Here is an 18,369-nt window from a genome sequence, read left to right on the forward strand (position 1 = left end):
GGAATTTACTCCAAATATTCTCTCTTCAAAAAAGAAAAGGTAGAAATTCATTAGTCCTCAATATAACAATTCCTAGCAGTGAACAGATAACTTTCCTTTAAAACACAGTTCAATAGTCTAAATAAAAAACTTTTAATATTCCAATCAGCATGTCTCCTCACCGGCTTCTCAAACGCTTTTGCCTAAGCAGCAATCCGTGCAGGCCTGTGGTTTAAATCATTAACTACACAGCACCAAATCATTAGCATAATTGGCATGTAAATTTCACGAAGGCACTGATTGTGTCCTTTTAAGTGTTCTACACAACAGCCAGTACAAGAAAGCTTATTAAACATTTATGATGATTAGCTAAAAAATAAAACAAAATACCCAAACAAAAGTCTTTGTTATTCAACTTGGCTGTCATGTGTAATGTAAACCACTGATCAGTATCTGTTTCTCCAAGTGCAATTATAAGACATTGAAAACAAAACAAACCCCTTTGGAATTAGAAATTCTGTCTCCTCTGTCCAAGAATACATTGCATTTCTGTGTCAAAAGAAACTGCCAGCAGAGAGCAAGCAAATGCAGGTTGCTAGGATATTTAACTTGAGCATCAGTGCACCATTTACAAAGCAAAAAGCCCCCACATTTCACGCACATATCCGCAGACATTTTCCCTACCTTTCCCATTTTGCCATGTAGTATACCAAGATAAAGTGAGGAACGACGTGATAAATGCTAAAGCAGTGGCTACAGTTCCATTTCGGAGCCTCATCTCATTTCACCATCACACTGGTTCATATGTTTGTGATGACAACCAAGACTGTTTTCTTTTTAGCCTGAAGTCAACTGAATCCAGTACTCCTGGCTCCAGGCCAATCAAAACAATCAATGCAAGAGGTTCATTTCAGATGCTCAGGCAGAAGGTGTCTAGCAAGAATACCATTCACAATTGCTACTCAGGATTGTCTTCGCCGTCTTCATGTGCTCCTGTCTTGGGCTGTTTTCTCCCTATCAGTGGGAGAAGAAAAAGAAAACTTGTTCAATAATGCAGAGCACAGGTTTCTTCACTGATTACCCCACTCTGAATGGATTTTTGGCAGGGCTAGGCTGTCCTACCTCCCAACTACACATTTCATATACCAGAATTATGGTCTTTCCCCTCCAAGGAAAAAGTTTCAAATGATATTCCTTCTTCACTGGTTTGGTTATGTCTGTGAAAAAAAAACTTCCGGTTACTTATTTACATGAAGAAGTTACAGGGCTTAGGAGACTCTAGTGATCATACAATGGCTCCTGAGTAACAATCTTGACTCTCCCCAGTTTTCCTATGGCACAGTAATAAGAAATATTTAGAAACACACACACACACACACACACACACACACACACACACACACACACACACACGTATATTTATGAAAACTGACAAACAATATAGAAGAGTCAAAAGACCTGGGTCCTAGATCCAGGTCTGACATTACTTACTCCAAGGTTCACCTATAAAATGAGAAAAGCACTTGTCTTTCACATATTATCTTTCACATATTGTCATAAATAGTAAAAAGCCTACAGTTATTATTACTGTTCATCATCATCGCAAAATAACCTCAGTCTTCCCAGTGACTAACCCAATTCCTAGGGGATAAATTCAGAATTAGCATTTAGAAAACGCAGCAATCCAGCCCCTACCCTATCAGCCAGGGCCTATCACTTCACATTGTTTTAAGTCAGGAAATTTGGGAGATCACCACCAATCTAACAAAACTGCTGAGAAAATGAAAAGAAATGAGGTCCTTACAAGTACTTAAGTATAGTGCCCAGCACGTAATAGGCTCCCAATAAATGTTAACTATATTAAAATATAGAAGCAAACAGCCACTCCTTCAGTCTTCTGTACATATAAACGGTCCCATTCCCCAGGGGTGTGTCAGGCAATCTGAGATGTGCATGGACTCCTGGTTGCCTCCAGGGGACCACAAAGATGCTCTTGGCAATATACTAAATGATACTCTAGTGGAGTGAGTTAATGCATCCCCAAAATGCCTAACAAACCCAAGGGGCAATTCTCTCAGTGGAAGACCATGGCAGGCAATTCAGGAACTACCACCTCAGCTACTTCTCATCACTGAATACCACTAGAAATCTCCACTAGTAAAGAAAGGTCACAGGTACACCTAATAATGACAAATAGAACCACAACTCACTGAATGTCTCCTATGTGCTGGGTCAAGTATGTGGTCTAAACCTTTACAAAATCCTACAAGATGGGCATCATTAACACTATTTTACACACAAAGAAATCAACATAAAGAGAAAAGCTAGATTTGTATGATCCCAAAGTTCAAACACTTTGCCCCTCAAATTCAGCCACCTGTAGTACAGCAGTATAAAGAGAAGAGCCAGGGATACTGGAAGTCTCCGGTTAAACTGGACGATCTTCCCAAAATGTTAATTTTACCCAACTGTAAGTGTGAATCTCAAAAATGTTTTATATTCTAGAACAAATATGGATTCATTATGGTAAAAGTTGCAAAATTCACAGTAATTTTCAAAGTCTAAACATACAACTTTTAACAAATTTCCTCACTTCCTGCAGCTTTTGGCTAGTTCCCCACCCCTAGAACTCCCAACAAAGCATGCCTGTTTCCCGGCTTTGGACAGCAGCTCTTATTTCCATATATCATTCTAAAAATACTAAACCCCACTCCATTGGTTCCTCTTACTACCTGAGCACAAAGACATTATCACATAAAGTTATCACTGCTAAACCAAATGTGTTGACCTTTCTATAGTCAAGATAACTTAATACTGAACAGCTTAGAATCAAAATCTTTGTGGCAAAAAAAAAAATCCTATAATTTAAAATTCCATAAAGCATCTAATTGTCTGAAATCAATAAGCACCCAACAATGAGTTCTGATTATAAAAATAGAGGTGATAATGGAGTGAATTATATAACTTGGAATTCTCATCCTGGTATGACATTACACAAAAATGCTTGCAACTTTCTGTTGCTATGCACTTAGCCATATTTTACTTCAGAAAGGATTTTTTTCTAGTAAGAGATCTAAAAAATATACAGGTCATTAGAGTAAACACTCACTAATGGAGAAGCAGAGAAACAGAATCATCGAATAAGGATATTTCAAAATACTGTTTTATTAAGTAGGGAAAAAATCTGCATAAAATTCAGTACAAATGTGTGAAGGCAAACTCTAAAATTAAAATCGACTATAGCTATGCTATCCATAATACATGAAAAACATAAGGAAAATTAAATACTGGATTCAAGAAATTAGCAAACTCAGGTTTGAAGAAGATACTTATAATGAATTTTACTAATAAGACCTGAAATTTCACAAGAAAAATATGAGAGCCTTTCACTCAGCAAGAATGTAGTCATACATTTTTAATTAGGATTTCTAAACTAATGAAGTTTAACTGCGCAGCACAAGTGAATGAAATCTCCAGATGAGAGCAAAACTAATGAGCTACAAGCTCTTAAATCACCACAGGCAGTATCAGGCTGGCTTGTCACACACAGGTGACCCACATTTTTTATCAGTGTCCACATATGCAAACATTTTAATCTAACACCTGAACACTCTCTCACTTAACACATTTGAATCTTTAAATCACACACACACACACACACACACACACACACACACACACACAGGCTAAAATTACTTGTCATTTCTCTAGCCTCCCAAAGATGAATGGAACTTTCAACTCCTGACCTCATGATGAAAAATCTGTTTGGTTAACAGACTTAACAATCTTACGTCGTTAGTCTTGTACTGCTGGATTCAAAACCTTTTAAAGTGTTCACTGAAATATTTAGCATGCTCCATGGCTGGGAGAACACTTTGCTGAACGTTTGGCATATTCCTTAATCAGCATCCCACAGACAGAGGTGCCTGAAGAACAGAAGGCACAATCCGGATATCCACAATCAATGAAAACCATGACGTAAGCTTTGATAACTTTACCACCACAATTATGTTAAAATCGTGTTGTTTTCCCTTTATAAAGGGATCGATCTTTTTCTTTAATACCGCTTACATAATTTCGTCGTCCAGTGCGTTTTCACATTTACTCTTGCGGGTTAGGGAAACCTATCTCACACTAACCTGTTAATCACCCTATTTTTTTTTTAAACATTCTGCAAAAGAAATCAACCACACCTATTATCCGATTCTAAATTTAGACTTCTCTCTTCCATCCAAGGGCTGTGCCGTCCTTTTATCAAGATCTCGTCCCACGGCAAAAGGCACAGCAGCCTCGGGGACGCACAGGGTCCCTGCCCGCGGCTCTCGGAGCGGAAGGCGAGCACCGCGAGGGCTCCGGGAAGCAGGGTCCTGGAGCGGCACTGGGGCCAGCCACCAGAGCTCGCCTTCCAGATGTCACCTGGCCCCAGCCTCGGGGTCCCGCCCGGCCCCGTCCGGACAGGGAGCTGAGGCCTGGGGCACTGGGGGGGAGGTGCTCTCACCCCGGACCACCAGGTCGTCACTTCACGGCAAATCCGCCACCCCGGCGGCACGCCCGGTCCCCTCAGCGGGAGCAGCCCCTGCCCCGGCGCCCTGGAGCCTCGCGGGGCGGCTCCCCGTCCGGCGGGCAGCGGACCCCGGCCCCGCGGCGCCCCTCCCTCCCGCTCCCCACCCTCGGGAAGCCCACACACTTTGCTCTACTTTCCCCCAAAGTCGAGGAGCCCGGCGAGCGCCGGGAACGCACGGGGCGCTGGGCGGGCCGCCGGGAGGGCGCGCGGCACGGCGCGATGCAGGGCGATGCGAGGAAGGCGTCCCGGCCCGCGCCGCGCCCCCAAGGCCCAGGCAGCGCCCCCGGCCAGCCCCGCGCGCCTGAGGCGAGAGCACCTCCCGGCGCACCAGCTCCCGGCCGGGCCGCGGCGCCCGCGGCTCCGTTACCAGCAGGTGGATCTCCCGCAATCGCGGCGCCGCAGAGCCGGGCCGCCGGCGCCGCCCCTCAACCCGCTCCCTCCGCGCAGCCGCCCTGCGCTCCCGCCGCCAGGCCGCCGCGCGCCTCCGCAGCTCAGAGCCGCTCACCTGCCGCTGGCGCCGGCGCTCCCGCCGCGGCCGCAGGCAGAGCTGCTGTGGCCGCCGCCGCCGCCGCCGCGCCCCGCCCTCCCGCCGCGGCTCCGCCCCTCCCCGCCCAGCCCGCGACCCCGCCAGCCATTGGCCGCCCGCCGCCGCGCCAGTGGCCCGCCCGGCTGTCACTTAGGGGCGCCGTCGCTCGGCCTATATAAGTCTCGTGAGATCTTTCCCGGGGCACTCGGCGTCACGGCACGGCCCGAGCGGTGCCTCGCTCCCCGCGCCCGGGCTCCGGTGCTCGGCGCACTCCCCGCCGCCACAGCAGGCTTTGGTCTTCCGCGGCGTGTGCGGAGGCAGCTCCCGCCGCCAACAAAGGCCGAGGCAGCGCTCGGCCTCCGCCTCGGTGCGCGACCGGACCGCCCCGGGCTGCCCGCGAGTTCCACCCCTTCCCTCAGCGCCCGTCGCATCCCTGGTCCGCATTCCCAGGGACAAGTCCGGGCCCTAATCCAGGGTCAGCTTCCAGGCCCTGGGGTTCCGGGCATCTCACTGACAGCCCCAGCGGGGACATCGTTGTCCCCAACTCACCGATGAGGAAGACGGGACTGGAAAGATTGACTTAAACCCCTAGGACGAGGAAACAGGGCTAGGATTGAAATGCATATCATTCGGGTGCTCATGCCCCTAGTTTTCCCGTTAGGCCACGCAGTTTTGCCCCTTTCTCCTGAGCCATAATCTATCACCGTTTCATGAAGTTTGAAGTTAATTTTAGAACCAAATAGGAAATCATCCATAAAAACCTGGGTGGGCTGACCCTCCTTTTTTTGTAGTGTCTGTGAGCATCGTGACTTATTTGGATACTTACTGCATGCCAAGCACCATGTTACATCTTTAATTGCATCCTCTCATATTTTAACTCCCATTTTTTTCCCATGAGGAAACTGGAGCACAGAGAAATTTAAAAAGTTTACCCAAGGTCACAGGCCAGTAAGCGACAGATCTTGGTTCAAACACAAAGGATGTGTTGTCTTTGGTGCTACAATAAAGCTTACAACAACCCTGCAAGATAATTTGCAGGGAGTAGAGGGGCAAAAGATCAAGGAGACAGGCTTGTCCGTGCCAGTCTCCCAAGGTAATAGATTCTTTTCACAAAACAGTAATTCAAATATTGAAAACTAAGAGAAAACATCAATCAGAATGAGTTTATACTTTCCAACATAATTCTTTTATTTTTGTCTCAAGATAACAGTAATTAATAATCAACTTTGACAGGTGCAGGCATCTTGATTCTCTCATGTTTAGGTTTCTCTCCATGACTGTTAAACTGTTTTAAAAGTGCAAGGCAACACATGACACCCCTCTTCCCATGGTTCCCCACTGACTGAGGAGGAGCAGACAGGTTTTGTCCACTCTCCAGCACTGTGGACATGACTTGTGCATAACAGTCATATTACCCAATGACAACTTTGTTCTCTACTTAGGGAAGTAGAGCCTGGTTTCTTATATGGCACACACATTGCCACGTAGCAAGTTGGTGACAGATTTCATGCCGGATATAAACAATAAAGACAAACCATTTCAGGATACACCTGACACATTGTTGGATATATCATGCTTAAAACATCTAGGAGTAGACTATCCTAGGCCTTGCTATGCAGTGCTCCCCCTAAATCAGTGAGAGACCAGGGGAAGTGGGTGTCATGTGTCTCCTCGGACTTCTAAAATAGTTTAACTGTCATGGAGAGAAACCTGAGCATGAGAGCCAAGAAACCCACGCATGTCCTAACTGATTATTAATTACTGTTATCTTGAGACTAAAGTAAAGGAATTTTGTTGGGGAATAAAAACTTCTGAATAATGTTGTCTATTAGTTTTCAATCTTTGAAACGCTGTTTTCTGAACATCCTCTTCATGACAGACAAGCAAACTACTCCTTGCAGATGAAGAGAGCATTGCCTTTTTTTAAAACTCTTTTTTTTTTTTGGACACAATATCTTTATTTATTTTATGAGGTGATCGAACCTACTGTCTCCTGTGTGTGAGGCAAGCTCTCTGCCACTGAGCCCCAGCCCCAGCCCCAAGCATTGCCTTTTGAGAGAAAGTTCCCAAGCTACTTCCACAGGATTGACCAAAAGACTAAACAGCACAAGTAACTATCATAATCCTTATAGAGGAAGAAACTTGAGACCCTGAGAAATTAAGTAATTTGGCAGATGCAAATAGTAATTTAGGCAAGTAGTAAATGGCCAAGTCAGAATTCAAATCCAGGTCTGTTTGATTCCAGAGCCTGTATGATACTCCATTTCCTTTCTTCCTTCTTTAGCAATGGGCAAAATCTTGTTGTGTGGATGAATAGTAAAAAGATGTATTTCTCTCCCTCTTCTCCATTTTTTCCCTCTTTGTGAAGATTTGAAACCATATGTTAGAGACATATGTCAAGAGGAGAAAGGAAAAAAAAGAGGACAGATAAGCTTCAGTTACAGCCTGGCTGACTTATTCAGAAAGACAGCAGAAATTCCTCCTAAGCTCTGGTTAGTGGCAAAGCTCACAGCCAGGACAAAAAGCAAACAAAAACAAAACAACTGCCTTGCTTTGGGGATCTATTTGATATTTTGTCACTACTTCAACTGGCAGCAGAAGGACCATATGGTTAAACTTGTATCAGACTATTCACCCTGTTGCTCAGGGAAGAGTAGAATTCAACTAGTGTCCTAACCAATCAAAATACTCAGGAATACAGGCTTCCCAGGTGTGGGTGTGAATCGGTGATTCATCTTACTTTTGCAGAGTACAAAATATTGAATTTTTCCAACTACATCTGTTCAATTAACAATCAAAGACCGTCGATCCAAACCCCATGGAGTCCTATAGATTTCTCTCTCCTTGTTTTATCTTTTCCATGATGATTTCCCTTCTATCACCTTTTTTTGTTTGTTTGTTTCTTCTCCACCTCTGCAGTGTCTGGGTTTACCTTCTCCTGACCTTTATTTCACACTGTCAGTGGAATTATTGACAAGAAGTTCTGCCTATAATCTCACCATTCTATAGTCTGTCCCCAACAAAGCTGCCACGTGGTAGCTCTCCTTTCCAACATTTTCATTATTCCATCCACTTTTTCTGAGGCCTGTGATTACAGAGGCAGCTGGTGCCTCACCATGGAGCGTTCACAGACTAGTGGAAGACATTGGTAAGTAATTAAACCACAGTACACCATGTTGGGACAGCAGATAGGATGGGGTCATTAATCAGATCCTCTGGGCAGGGAAGCCTTCCTGGAAGTGACATTTGAGCTAAAAGCAGATACCACACAGGAAATGAATCTTTGCCATTTATCTCTTTGATGGTAAGTGGTTGCTGGTGGGGCCATGTCTATATCAATCAGTCTCTAAGAAATCAAGCTCAGGATCTCTAGTTCTTTTCTACTCTGCCCCTCATCCATGCATTAACAATCAGACTTGCATCATTTATGAGCATTTATAAATGTGATTCTGGAGTCTTCCACTACAGGCTCTAGTGGGACCTTTTTGAAGTATACAATCTACAAGAGGCATCACTTCAGGAGGTTCTCCCTGGCTTTTTAAATGATGCATGTAGAGGTGGTAGAAGACATCTTATTTTAATTGGTAGACAGTGCGTTCAATGACTTTCATCCAAAAACTATAGTGGACCTGGGACCCTGATGGGCCATAAGAGTCTATGGACCCTTTGCTAGCTGCAAAATGTTTCAGATGTAGTAACAATTTCTCTCCTGTTATCAGACAGGGCACATGCCATCCCAGAAATCAATGAAAGGGAATGCAAATGTGGTCCCACATTTACAATTCAACTCTACATGGAAATTAAGGTCCATACAGATGAAGAACAGCAGAGAGCTAAATTATTCTTAATTTTTATTCTCCTTCCTCTCACCTTGGCTCATGAAAGATGCCTGTCCTAAATCACATTTGTATCACTGGGATAAATGTACCTACTGGATTATTCAGACAAAAGCCAGATTGTGTGCCCCGCAGTGATGGAATCATAAGATCTTATGGTATTTAAATGCCTTGGCCGTCGAAGTTTACATAATGTGTACAAGGCACTGCTGAAGTTTTTCAAGGAAACCCTAAAACAAAAGAGAATCCATCTTGCTGGGAACAGCCTCTCTCCCAAGCGCTGTTAGAACAATCAGCAATGCTGGGACAGAAAAAGCCCCCGCCAAGACAGACTAAGAAGCTGTGACAGCTACACCATTAAAGCTGATTCACTTGTTTTTATTATATTTGATGTATACTCAAAAGGCATAATGGAGAGAACAGTGTGCCAGAGAATTACGAGCTTTGGATTCTGTTTTTGTTGGTTTTTCCTTTGTGAATTTGGTACTTGTAAAAGGTGTTGGATCAACAGCTATGAATCTGAAATCCATCCATGCATAAAACCAACCTAAGGAGTCCAACCCTGCTACTCTATCAATACATTTCAAACAGGATAAAAACCTTGACTCATCTAATATACCCAGGACCATGACTGTCAATGCTGCGCTTCTAGGTATCTGGAAAATCTCAGATTTTTTTTTTTTTTTTTACATTCTTTTAGGGCAACTGAACATACTTAACCCTACAGGTAAGTGTATTGGATTTCAGTCAGGAAGAGGAGGAGGAGAAAAGGAGGAAGCTGAAGAGGAGGGAGAGAGAAAAAGAGAAGATGGAAAGAAGAGGAGGAGGCAGAAAACTAGGAAGGAGAGAAGGGGAAAGGGGAGGAAGAGAAGGAGCAGGAAGACAATTTTAGGTATTTTGGACAGAGTGACTATCATACAGGGGGTTGGGTGCAAAGGTTTTGGGAGGACTGGAAGAACCCAGTGGGGGGAAAAAGAAACAGAGAGAGAGAGAGAGAGAGAGAGAGAGAGAGAGAGAGAGAGAGAGAGAGACCCCGAGACCTGAAGAACAAAGAGGAAGCAGGATGGATTCCCAAGGATCAGAAGCTTCTGTGCTGGTGACCCTGAGCTCACCTCTGCGGATGGACTCTTGATGTTGGGTCTGGAAGCCTGAAAAACCTGGACAGCAGGAAGTAGGGCTTGCCCTCCCCCACTGCTCTGGCAACCTCCTGCATCTGTTGCCAACCACCTGCATCAACTGCCACACTTGTTAGGGGGAGGCCAAAGCAGGAAGTCACTCTCCTTCCTCTACCCTCTGATCCCCTGCCACAGCCTCCCCCTTACAGAAGCAAACAGAAAGCCATCTGGTGATGGAGCCCAGGAACTGTAGCTAGCTAGCCCCAGTGTGGCAGGTTGGAATACAGAAAGGCAGCGCATGAGACTGAAAATGTGGGGTAAATACCAACCCACATCAGAATAAAAAAGCACAGTTGGGCATTCTTTCAAGCTAGACCAAAAGTTTGTCCCGGAAATCCAAGGGGCGAGATAAGCATAAGCCTCAGGTCTTTCAGCTTAAGTGAGACTCATACAAACTCTAGAAAACATCTCTCATGCTGGCATGGCTTCACAAAGAGACTGTTCTCTCTCATGGCTACTGTCACAACAGTATCACTGGTAGAGACTTTTCTACCAAATAATGACACTGTATTGAGCCTCCATCTAGGGATCAACAGTTCCAAAAACGCAGGATTATAAAAATGTGATCTTGACCCTCAAGAGATCAAAGTCTGGCTGGAGGAACCAGGACCCACCTCATCTCACCACTAGGGCAGCCTTTTAACCACCCCTGAAGCTGAGCCATGCTGACCTCTCCATACAGGGCACATGCAATGGCCTCTGGCACACTCCCTCTCCACCCCCACTCCACTGCCCTCTTTAACATCCTTCAAGACTGAACTTGTTGTCACCTGTCCAGGAAGCCCTCCCTTGCCCCAAACCTGGGAGAAGTACCCACTGCCCAGTGACCCTGCACCTACCAGTACATTTCGCACACGATAGCATCACCCCAAGTTTCCAAGCTGGTGTGCTCTACACATCGTGATTGGAGGAAGAACACACTTAAGAGCCTTTCATCTTTTGGAGTAGCTGAGTGGGACCTGGAGCTGTTGAAGCCTCCAGGTACAAGCAGACCCCAGGTGCCAAGGTGAACATAATTATTTTCTCTGTGTTTTATTAAGTGAAAAAGATTGGGCAGCCCAGTATCATTATCTGCTGACTTATCTGCCTCCTGCACTCAGCTGTAGGCTGCTTGAGGTCAGGGACGATCTTATTTATCAATAAGGCACTTGGGAGCCTTCCTGCGAACAGGAAAGACTCGGTCTGAACCTCAAAGAACAAGAGTAGGATTTGGACAGTTGTAGGGAGAGGGAAATAAGCTTTATAAGAGAAGCAGCACAGAGTCCCAAAGAGGGCAGGGCCTCCTCTGTGTTCCAGGCACCTGGGCAGGATGGCCTGACCAATATGGAGGACAGGGACAGACACCTGGCAGGCCAGGAGAGCTATGCAGGAGAGGGTGCAGGTGAGCAGTGGGTAAGAGGAGAGCTCTGAAGATACCCAAATAGAGAAGTAATGTGATAGCAGAAGTGTTCAGAGGTGACTATTTGAACCAAAAACAAAAGTATGAAAATATTCAAACATAAAATATATGGGAAAAGGACGAATTAGGTAGACTGATGTCAATGATGCCAGCTAGATAGTTTTCAACTTGAATGAAAAAATGGGTCTTTTAAAAATTAAAAATTACTGAGTAGCTATAGCACACCCAGGCTATATATCTCTAGTAAAGGCGCACAATAAATATTTGCTTCTTCTGTTGGGTTTGCCTTCTAATTTAAATTTTACAATGATCTAGGATTAAAATCACAAGGTTTAATAAAGGATAAAGGAGAGTGGGGAAGGAAAGCTCTCTTCCGGATGTGATTGAGAGTTCTAATATTAATGTCTCAGAGGGAACTGAAAATGCCAGATCACTTCAGAAGTGCCTCTTCAGAGAAAAGAATCTTCCAGAACTATGAACACTCCACTCAATAGACTTGTTCAAGTCCACCTCTATGTAAGGAATATGGGAAGACAGGGACTGAAAGAAATCCAGAATGCTGTCCAAAAGTAATATCTCAGCCTACGGAAGTATCAATAAACTACTCCATGATAATCTCCACAGAGTGCGTGGTAAACCTAGTTTTATTTTGCTTTTTGTTTTTTGTTTGTTTGTTTTGGTACCAGGGATTAAACTCAGGGCCACTCAACCACTGAGCCATATCCCCAGCCCTGTTTTGTATTTTATGTAGAGACAGGATCTCACTGAGTTGCTTAGCGCCTCACTTTTGCCGAGGCTGGCTCTGAACTCATGATCCTCCTTCTTCAGCCTCCTGAGCAGCTGGGATTTGGGGGGAAAAAAATAAAATAAAATCTTTAAGAGCATTTTGATAGCAACGTGTTTTGTGTTCTTAACAAATGCTTATGGAAGATACACACTGTAAGAGTAAGCTTCCTCTGGTTCCGCATGGGAATGGATTCAAGGAGCAAAGTTTACAACTTAGCCTGGAGCTGAGAAGATGTCAGCAAGTCCTTCCTGGTTATAGAAGAGAAGAACAATTTTTAGAGAGTTGCCAAAAACCTGAACACAGTTGCGTCACAAAACAGAGGCCTCTTCCCAGCCGAACTTAGGTCTCACACCATCCAGGTTCCAGTCTTCTGTGGGGCCCCAGGCTGGTTCACAGTTTGGACCCAGCCTCCGGCCAGCCCACCATGATTTCCTGAGCTGTCTTATTTCACCAACTGAATAGTTCCTCCATCCTTTCTTTCAACACCAATAGCATTTTGTTCCTGTTGTTTTTCCTCCTGTGGACTCCAAGTCATCTGAAGCTTTCTCACATCAAGTAGGCAAATGTATTTAGTATCATTTCCTTATTATCCACCAAATCATACACAGACATACAGATTATATAGTTCTGTGTGTGATCCTGGTATAGCTATCCCAGAGATAGCCACTAGCAGGATACAGGGTCATACCCCTTGGACCCGCCCCATAGGGATGATTTGAATTGGACCAAGACCAACAGAACTCCCAGATCTTACCTAGGAAGGCCTTTGACATACAGTCTCATTCACTGTCAGAGCAGAAACACAGGACAGAGTATGCAAAAGCTGTGAGTGAAGCAAGAGGAAGCCAAGGGCAGAGAGGAAAGGAGTGGGTACCGGTGTAGGGTAGCGGGGAGAAGTGAGCCAACAATAGGGGAAGAAGCCGAGAGTCAAAGGAGAAACAGACAGAGGGATCCGGTAAGGCTGTTGCTGGAGCTACTTTGGAAGCTGAGTTGCTGTGGGACTCTAGAAGGATCTGCTCTTGCAGGACAGGGACAGACAGACTCAAATGTGTTCATGAGGCTGAAGGACATTCCTGTCTGGGTTCCTGCTCTTCTTAAGACTTGCCATCATCAAGGGCAGTATAGAGGAGTCTGAGCATTGAGAAAGGGTGTTGGGTCATTAGGAATTCACAGCTCTTTGTGAAGGACGGTGAATTCTTACAGCATTACATGTGCAGAGCCAAATGCAAACGAGAAAACATTCTAGAATGAAAGGCTTCTGGATTCTCCATGGTGTGTGTTATGTGTTCTGTCTGCCCATTAGTTAGAAAAAGACTGTAGCAGGGCTGGGGACATAGCTTAGGGTGGAGCACTTCCCTGTCACGCATGTGACCCTGGGTTCTATCCCCACTCCTACAAGCAAAAACCCTGGACAAAGAAGAACTTCATTAAGTATAATTTAAATTTCATTTTAAAATTTGAATGCAAGACAAATGAGCATACAGTGAAGAGGTAGAGAGATCAAACTTCCAAATCTCATCAAGGCACCAGAGAGCTGTGAGGCCATAGTCTAATAATGTGTGACTTACCAATACTTTTTTTTTTTTGCAAAGGAACCTCCCAAAAGAGTGAATCCAGGGCACTTGACCACTGAGCCACATCCGCAGCCCTATTTTGTATTTTATTTAGGGACAGGGCCTCACCAAGTTATGAGGGCCTTCATAAGTTGCTGAGGCTGGCTTTGAACTCACCATCCTCCTGCCTCAGTCTCCTGAACCACAGGGATTACAGGCATGGATCACCATGTCTGACCCCAAATTATCTATTTCTAATAATCAGTATCATGATATTCCTGTTACATTCATTTTACCAAAAACCGAAAATACTATAAAATGATGATATCATCCAGATTCATTCAGCATTCACTGGAACCATCTATGTGAGATTATTTTTTTTTTAATCATTCTTCTTATTTTTGAACATGAATCCTATCTCACTGGCCACATTTTTGTCATCATTCAGCAATAACAGAGAAGGCGATATTCAGAAGTATTGGGGAACTTCTAGCAGGATGTGGATTTGGCATCATGGGGTTATAATGAAAAAAATATAAAACTGCTCCCAGCTAATAGAAAAATAAATTGGAATTGTGTCGGGAAAGTGCCCAAAAGAACACACCTCAAATAAGAACTGGGTTTTTATTAGAAAAATCTGATAAGAGTGAAAAAAAAAATCCCCCCCAATAATCCGATGATCTTTATTATATTTCATTGTTTCATGACCCTCCTACAAAAGGATTTTCCATTTCTTCTACCCAGAAACCTTAAGTAATTTCTTCTTTCAAATGAAAGCTTCAACCTCATGGTAAATAAGTCCGTGTGCCAGCCTGGCATGGTGGCACACACATGTCATCCCAGTCACACAGGAGGCTGAGGAGAAAAGATGGCAGTTTGGAAGCCAACAAGGGCCACTTAGCAAGACTCTGTCTCAAAAAGTAAAAGGACTGGGGATGTTGCTCAGTGGCAAAGAGCCCCAAATTCAACCCCTAGTAGGGCGTAATAATAATAATGATAATGATAATAGGGGCTGGGGCTGGGGCTCAGTGATAGAGTGCTTGCCTAGCATGTATGAGACACTGCATTCAATCCTCAGCACCGCATAAAAATAAATTTTAAAAATGAAGGTGTTGTGTCCATCTACAACCAAAAAAATTTTCTTTTAAATTATAATGATGATAATAATATCCACAGACTGGTTTCTTTCAAGCACTGAAGGCAGAGCAATCATCTTGACACAAATACTTAGGAAGCTGCTTCTTGTGGACCTCAGTATTTGCCATAGTGGCTATTTGATTATGTATCCGGTTTCTTTCCTGTTTAACAAATACTTACTAGATGATTTCCTTGTGCTTGGCCCAAACCCTGCTTGACTGTCACACACTGAAAACACACAGCTGAAAGGCTCTTGGTACAGGTGGAAATGCTGGCACAGGAAGATGGAAATGGGAGTCTCTGTGCTTTTATGTGTCTATGGGAAGATGGGACGCATCAGGGTTGACATAAGGAGCTCGGATTGTATTCCAGTTGATAATTTGAGCTCTTTTGAGAATGACCTGGTCAGAGCTGTGGGTCAGGAGAGTGTCTTAGTGACAGCCCCTGGGTGGGAGGACAGGGAGGCTGGGGTCCTCTGGGCAGGAGCTCGTCAGTGCTGACTGAGGGCTACTGAGGGGGCAGATAAGAAGAGAAGGCACACGTGGCATTGAAGTTTTGGAATAGTGTCAGAAAAGTGCCCAAAAGCACTCACCTCAAATAAGAACTGGGTTTTTATTAGAAAAATCTGATAAGCAGAGTGCTATTGGCTAAAGGCACGTGGCCATTTGTTGGGGGTGTGAATGAAAGGAGGCAGAGACAGTGAGCTTGAGTCGTGATTTTATAGGGTTCAGCGAACGCATTCTGGTTTTCTTAAGAAAAGTTTGAGGGCTAGGGTTGTGGCTCAGCGGTAAAGTGCTCGCCTAGCATGTGTGGGGCCCTGGGTTCGATCCTCAGCACCACATAAAAATAAAGAAAATAAAAGGTATTGTTTCTGGCTGCAACTAAAAAGTAAATATTAAAAAAAGAAAAATTTTGAAGAGTAATAAGAAGGGGGTCTGATGGATGAACTGTGATCTTTTGCAGGACTGACTCTATCCTGCTGGGCATTCCCTTTGGATTTTTCCAGCTAGTTTTCCTAACTATTCCCAATGCCTCTGCTATTTTTCTGTAATTGTAGAATGAAATAATAGTAAAAAATAGCTAGCATTCCAGGGTGTTCCTGCCCTACCAGGCTTTGCTCTAAGAACATCATTACATTTTAATTCATCTGATCTTCAGAACACCCTAGAAAGGTTGAGGCTCCTGGATTTTTTGTTTTGTTTTTGTTTGTTTGTTTGTTTTCCTGTTTCACAGATGAGAAGACCAAGGCAAGAGAAGTTAAATAACTCACATCAACTCACCCAACTGGGAAGTGGCTGAGCTGGGGTTCACTCAGGCTGTCTGCTGAAGTCCACGTGTTTTATCAGGATGTTGGCTACCACCAGCCATTGCACAGATATAGAAGGAGTCCTGGGACGTTTGCAGATACTAATGTTTGGAAAGCTCTCAAACATTTGTTTTATTTATACACTGGCTCATTTTAGAGAGGGGAAACAGGCTAAGTTCAACATCATGGTTGCTTTAGGATAAATCGTTATATAGGACTGCTGAAAGATCCGCCAACATCTTTTTTTAAAAAGAAATTTTTGATAGTTGTAGATAGACAGAATGCCTTTATTTGTTTATTTTTATGTGGTGCTGAGGATCGAACCCAGTGCCTCATGCATGCTAGGCAAGTGCTCTGCCACAGAGCTACAGCCCCAGCCCCCAACATCTGTTTTTTATTTGCTCTTTTTAGATATACATGACAGTGGAGTGCATTTTGACATATTATACACACGTGGAGCATGACTTATTCTAATTAGGATCCCATTCTTGTGGTTTTACATGATGTGGAGTTACCCTGGTCGTGTATTCATATATGAACACAGGAAAGCTATGTCCAATTCATTCTACTATCTTTCCCAATCCCATCCCCACATCCATTCTCCTTGGTCTGATCCAATGAACTTCTATTCTCTCCACCCCCCACCCCCATTGTGTGTTAGCATCCACGTATCAGAGAGAACATTCAGCCTTTTGTTTTTGGGAACTGGCTTATTTTACTCAGCACGATGTTTTCCAGTTCCATCCATTTTCTGACAGATACCACAATTTCATTCTTCTTTATGACTGAGTAATATTCTATTGAGCAGAGATACCACAGTTTCTTTATCCATTTATCTGCTCAAGGGCATCCAGGTTGCTTCCATAGTTTAGCTACTGTGAATTGATCTGCTACAAACATTGATGTGGCTGCATGACTACAGCATGATAATTTCAAGTCCTTTGGGTATAGACCAAGGAGTGGGATAACTGGGTCACATGGTGGTTCCATTCCAGGTTTTCTGAGGAATCTCCATTCTGCTTTCCAGAGCCGTGGTACCAATTTTTCTGCCAACATCTTAAGCCTGGAATCAAGGACTCTTGGACCTGGAAGAGACTTTGAAGACTCTCTGGTCAAGTGTCTTCTTTTACATACGAAGAAGCTCTCATGGGGCCAGTAGAGAGTGGCTTGGCCAAGGTCACATCACGGCTAAGAGCTGAGTCTGGAACTCAATGAACTCCATGCCAGGGAGCTGGAGTGGAGGAGACGGGAGGGCTGCAGGCAGACAGGAAAGAGGCAGCTGGGATGAGGCTGGGGCAGAACCTGGGTCGGGTGGAGGGTTCTGAGGCGCTGCCTGCCCACAGGCTGCAGGCCTGGCCTGGGCTCCTGCTGAGAGTCCCCCTGGGTTTGCACGTCCCTCTCTGCCATTTACCACACCTCTCTCTCTCTCTCTCTCTCTCTCTCTCTCTCTCTCTCTCTCTCCCTGGGGACCTTACACTATCTGAGCACAGAAGAAAGTGCTGATGCGGCCTGGCTCCTGAGTGCTTAATTAATATTTTTTAATTAATTAATTGATCATTTAGGAGGCCATGATCGAAAGAGAAATGCACAGGAAAAGTAGCTCCGTGGATCTGCCCTTGACCTACCAGAGAAGTGAGACTCGATCCGGAGAATCCTTTGGAATCCTACAAAAAAAGTTCTGTACCAGTGACTTGAACTGTGCCGTGCTGGCTCTGGCCCTTATTTTATTTTCTTATTTTTACCTTTTTTTTTTTTTTTTTTTTTTTGGTGCGTTGTAATTTGTAATTACACATCACGGTGGGGTGGTGCTAGGTATTCAGGTGTCTTTAAAGATTTTGTCCACTTCTTTAACATGGAAGGTGCAGGCAAAGGCGCTGCAGCTGGTGACTTTCACCTTTTAGTGGCATTTCCTCTCGCTGCCGGCAGGGAGGCAGCAAGGTGAAAACACCACAGGAGTGTCTCTTGCGGAAACAGCCTTCCACCCACCCGAGGGGGAGAAGGTCACGGTGCAAACACGGCTGGCCCCTACGTGGCCCCACACGTAGGCCAAGACACAAAAAGCACATTTTACAAAATAACCACCTCTCCCAAAACTCTGATCGCTTTT

At 44.5% G+C, this 18,369-nt stretch overlaps 1 protein-coding gene across 7 annotated transcripts in view; it reads right to left on the minus strand.

Moving 5' to 3' along the window:
* Mgat4a (alpha-1,3-mannosyl-glycoprotein 4-beta-N-acetylglucosaminyltransferase A) overlaps positions 1 to 5,132 on the minus strand; it is a 92,882-nt gene extending 87,750 nt beyond the window's left edge. Inside the window, exons 1-3 of one of the 7 annotated variants that reach the window (XM_078028520.1) lie at positions 4,911 to 4,928; positions 1,126 to 1,196; positions 664 to 993 (exon numbers count right to left, since the gene is read on the minus strand). In XM_078028520.1, coding sequence (XP_077884646.1) covers positions 664 to 757 — 94 coding nt within the window. In that variant the 5' untranslated portion in view covers positions 758 to 993; positions 1,126 to 1,196; positions 4,911 to 4,928. Of the gene's footprint in view, positions 1 to 663; positions 994 to 1,101; positions 1,197 to 3,770; positions 4,609 to 4,666; positions 4,870 to 4,910; positions 4,929 to 5,048 lie in introns of those variants that run through there. The other 6 variants (XM_078028519.1, XM_078028523.1, XM_078028518.1 and 3 more) reach the window with 6 other exon arrangements.
* Between the last annotated feature and the right edge of the window lie 13,237 nt (positions 5,133 to 18,369).

Source organism: Ictidomys tridecemlineatus, chromosome 12, assembly GCF_052094955.1.
Source record: "Ictidomys tridecemlineatus isolate mIctTri1 chromosome 12, mIctTri1.hap1, whole genome shotgun sequence".
Taxonomy (NCBI): Eukaryota; Metazoa; Chordata; class Mammalia; order Rodentia; family Sciuridae; genus Ictidomys; species Ictidomys tridecemlineatus.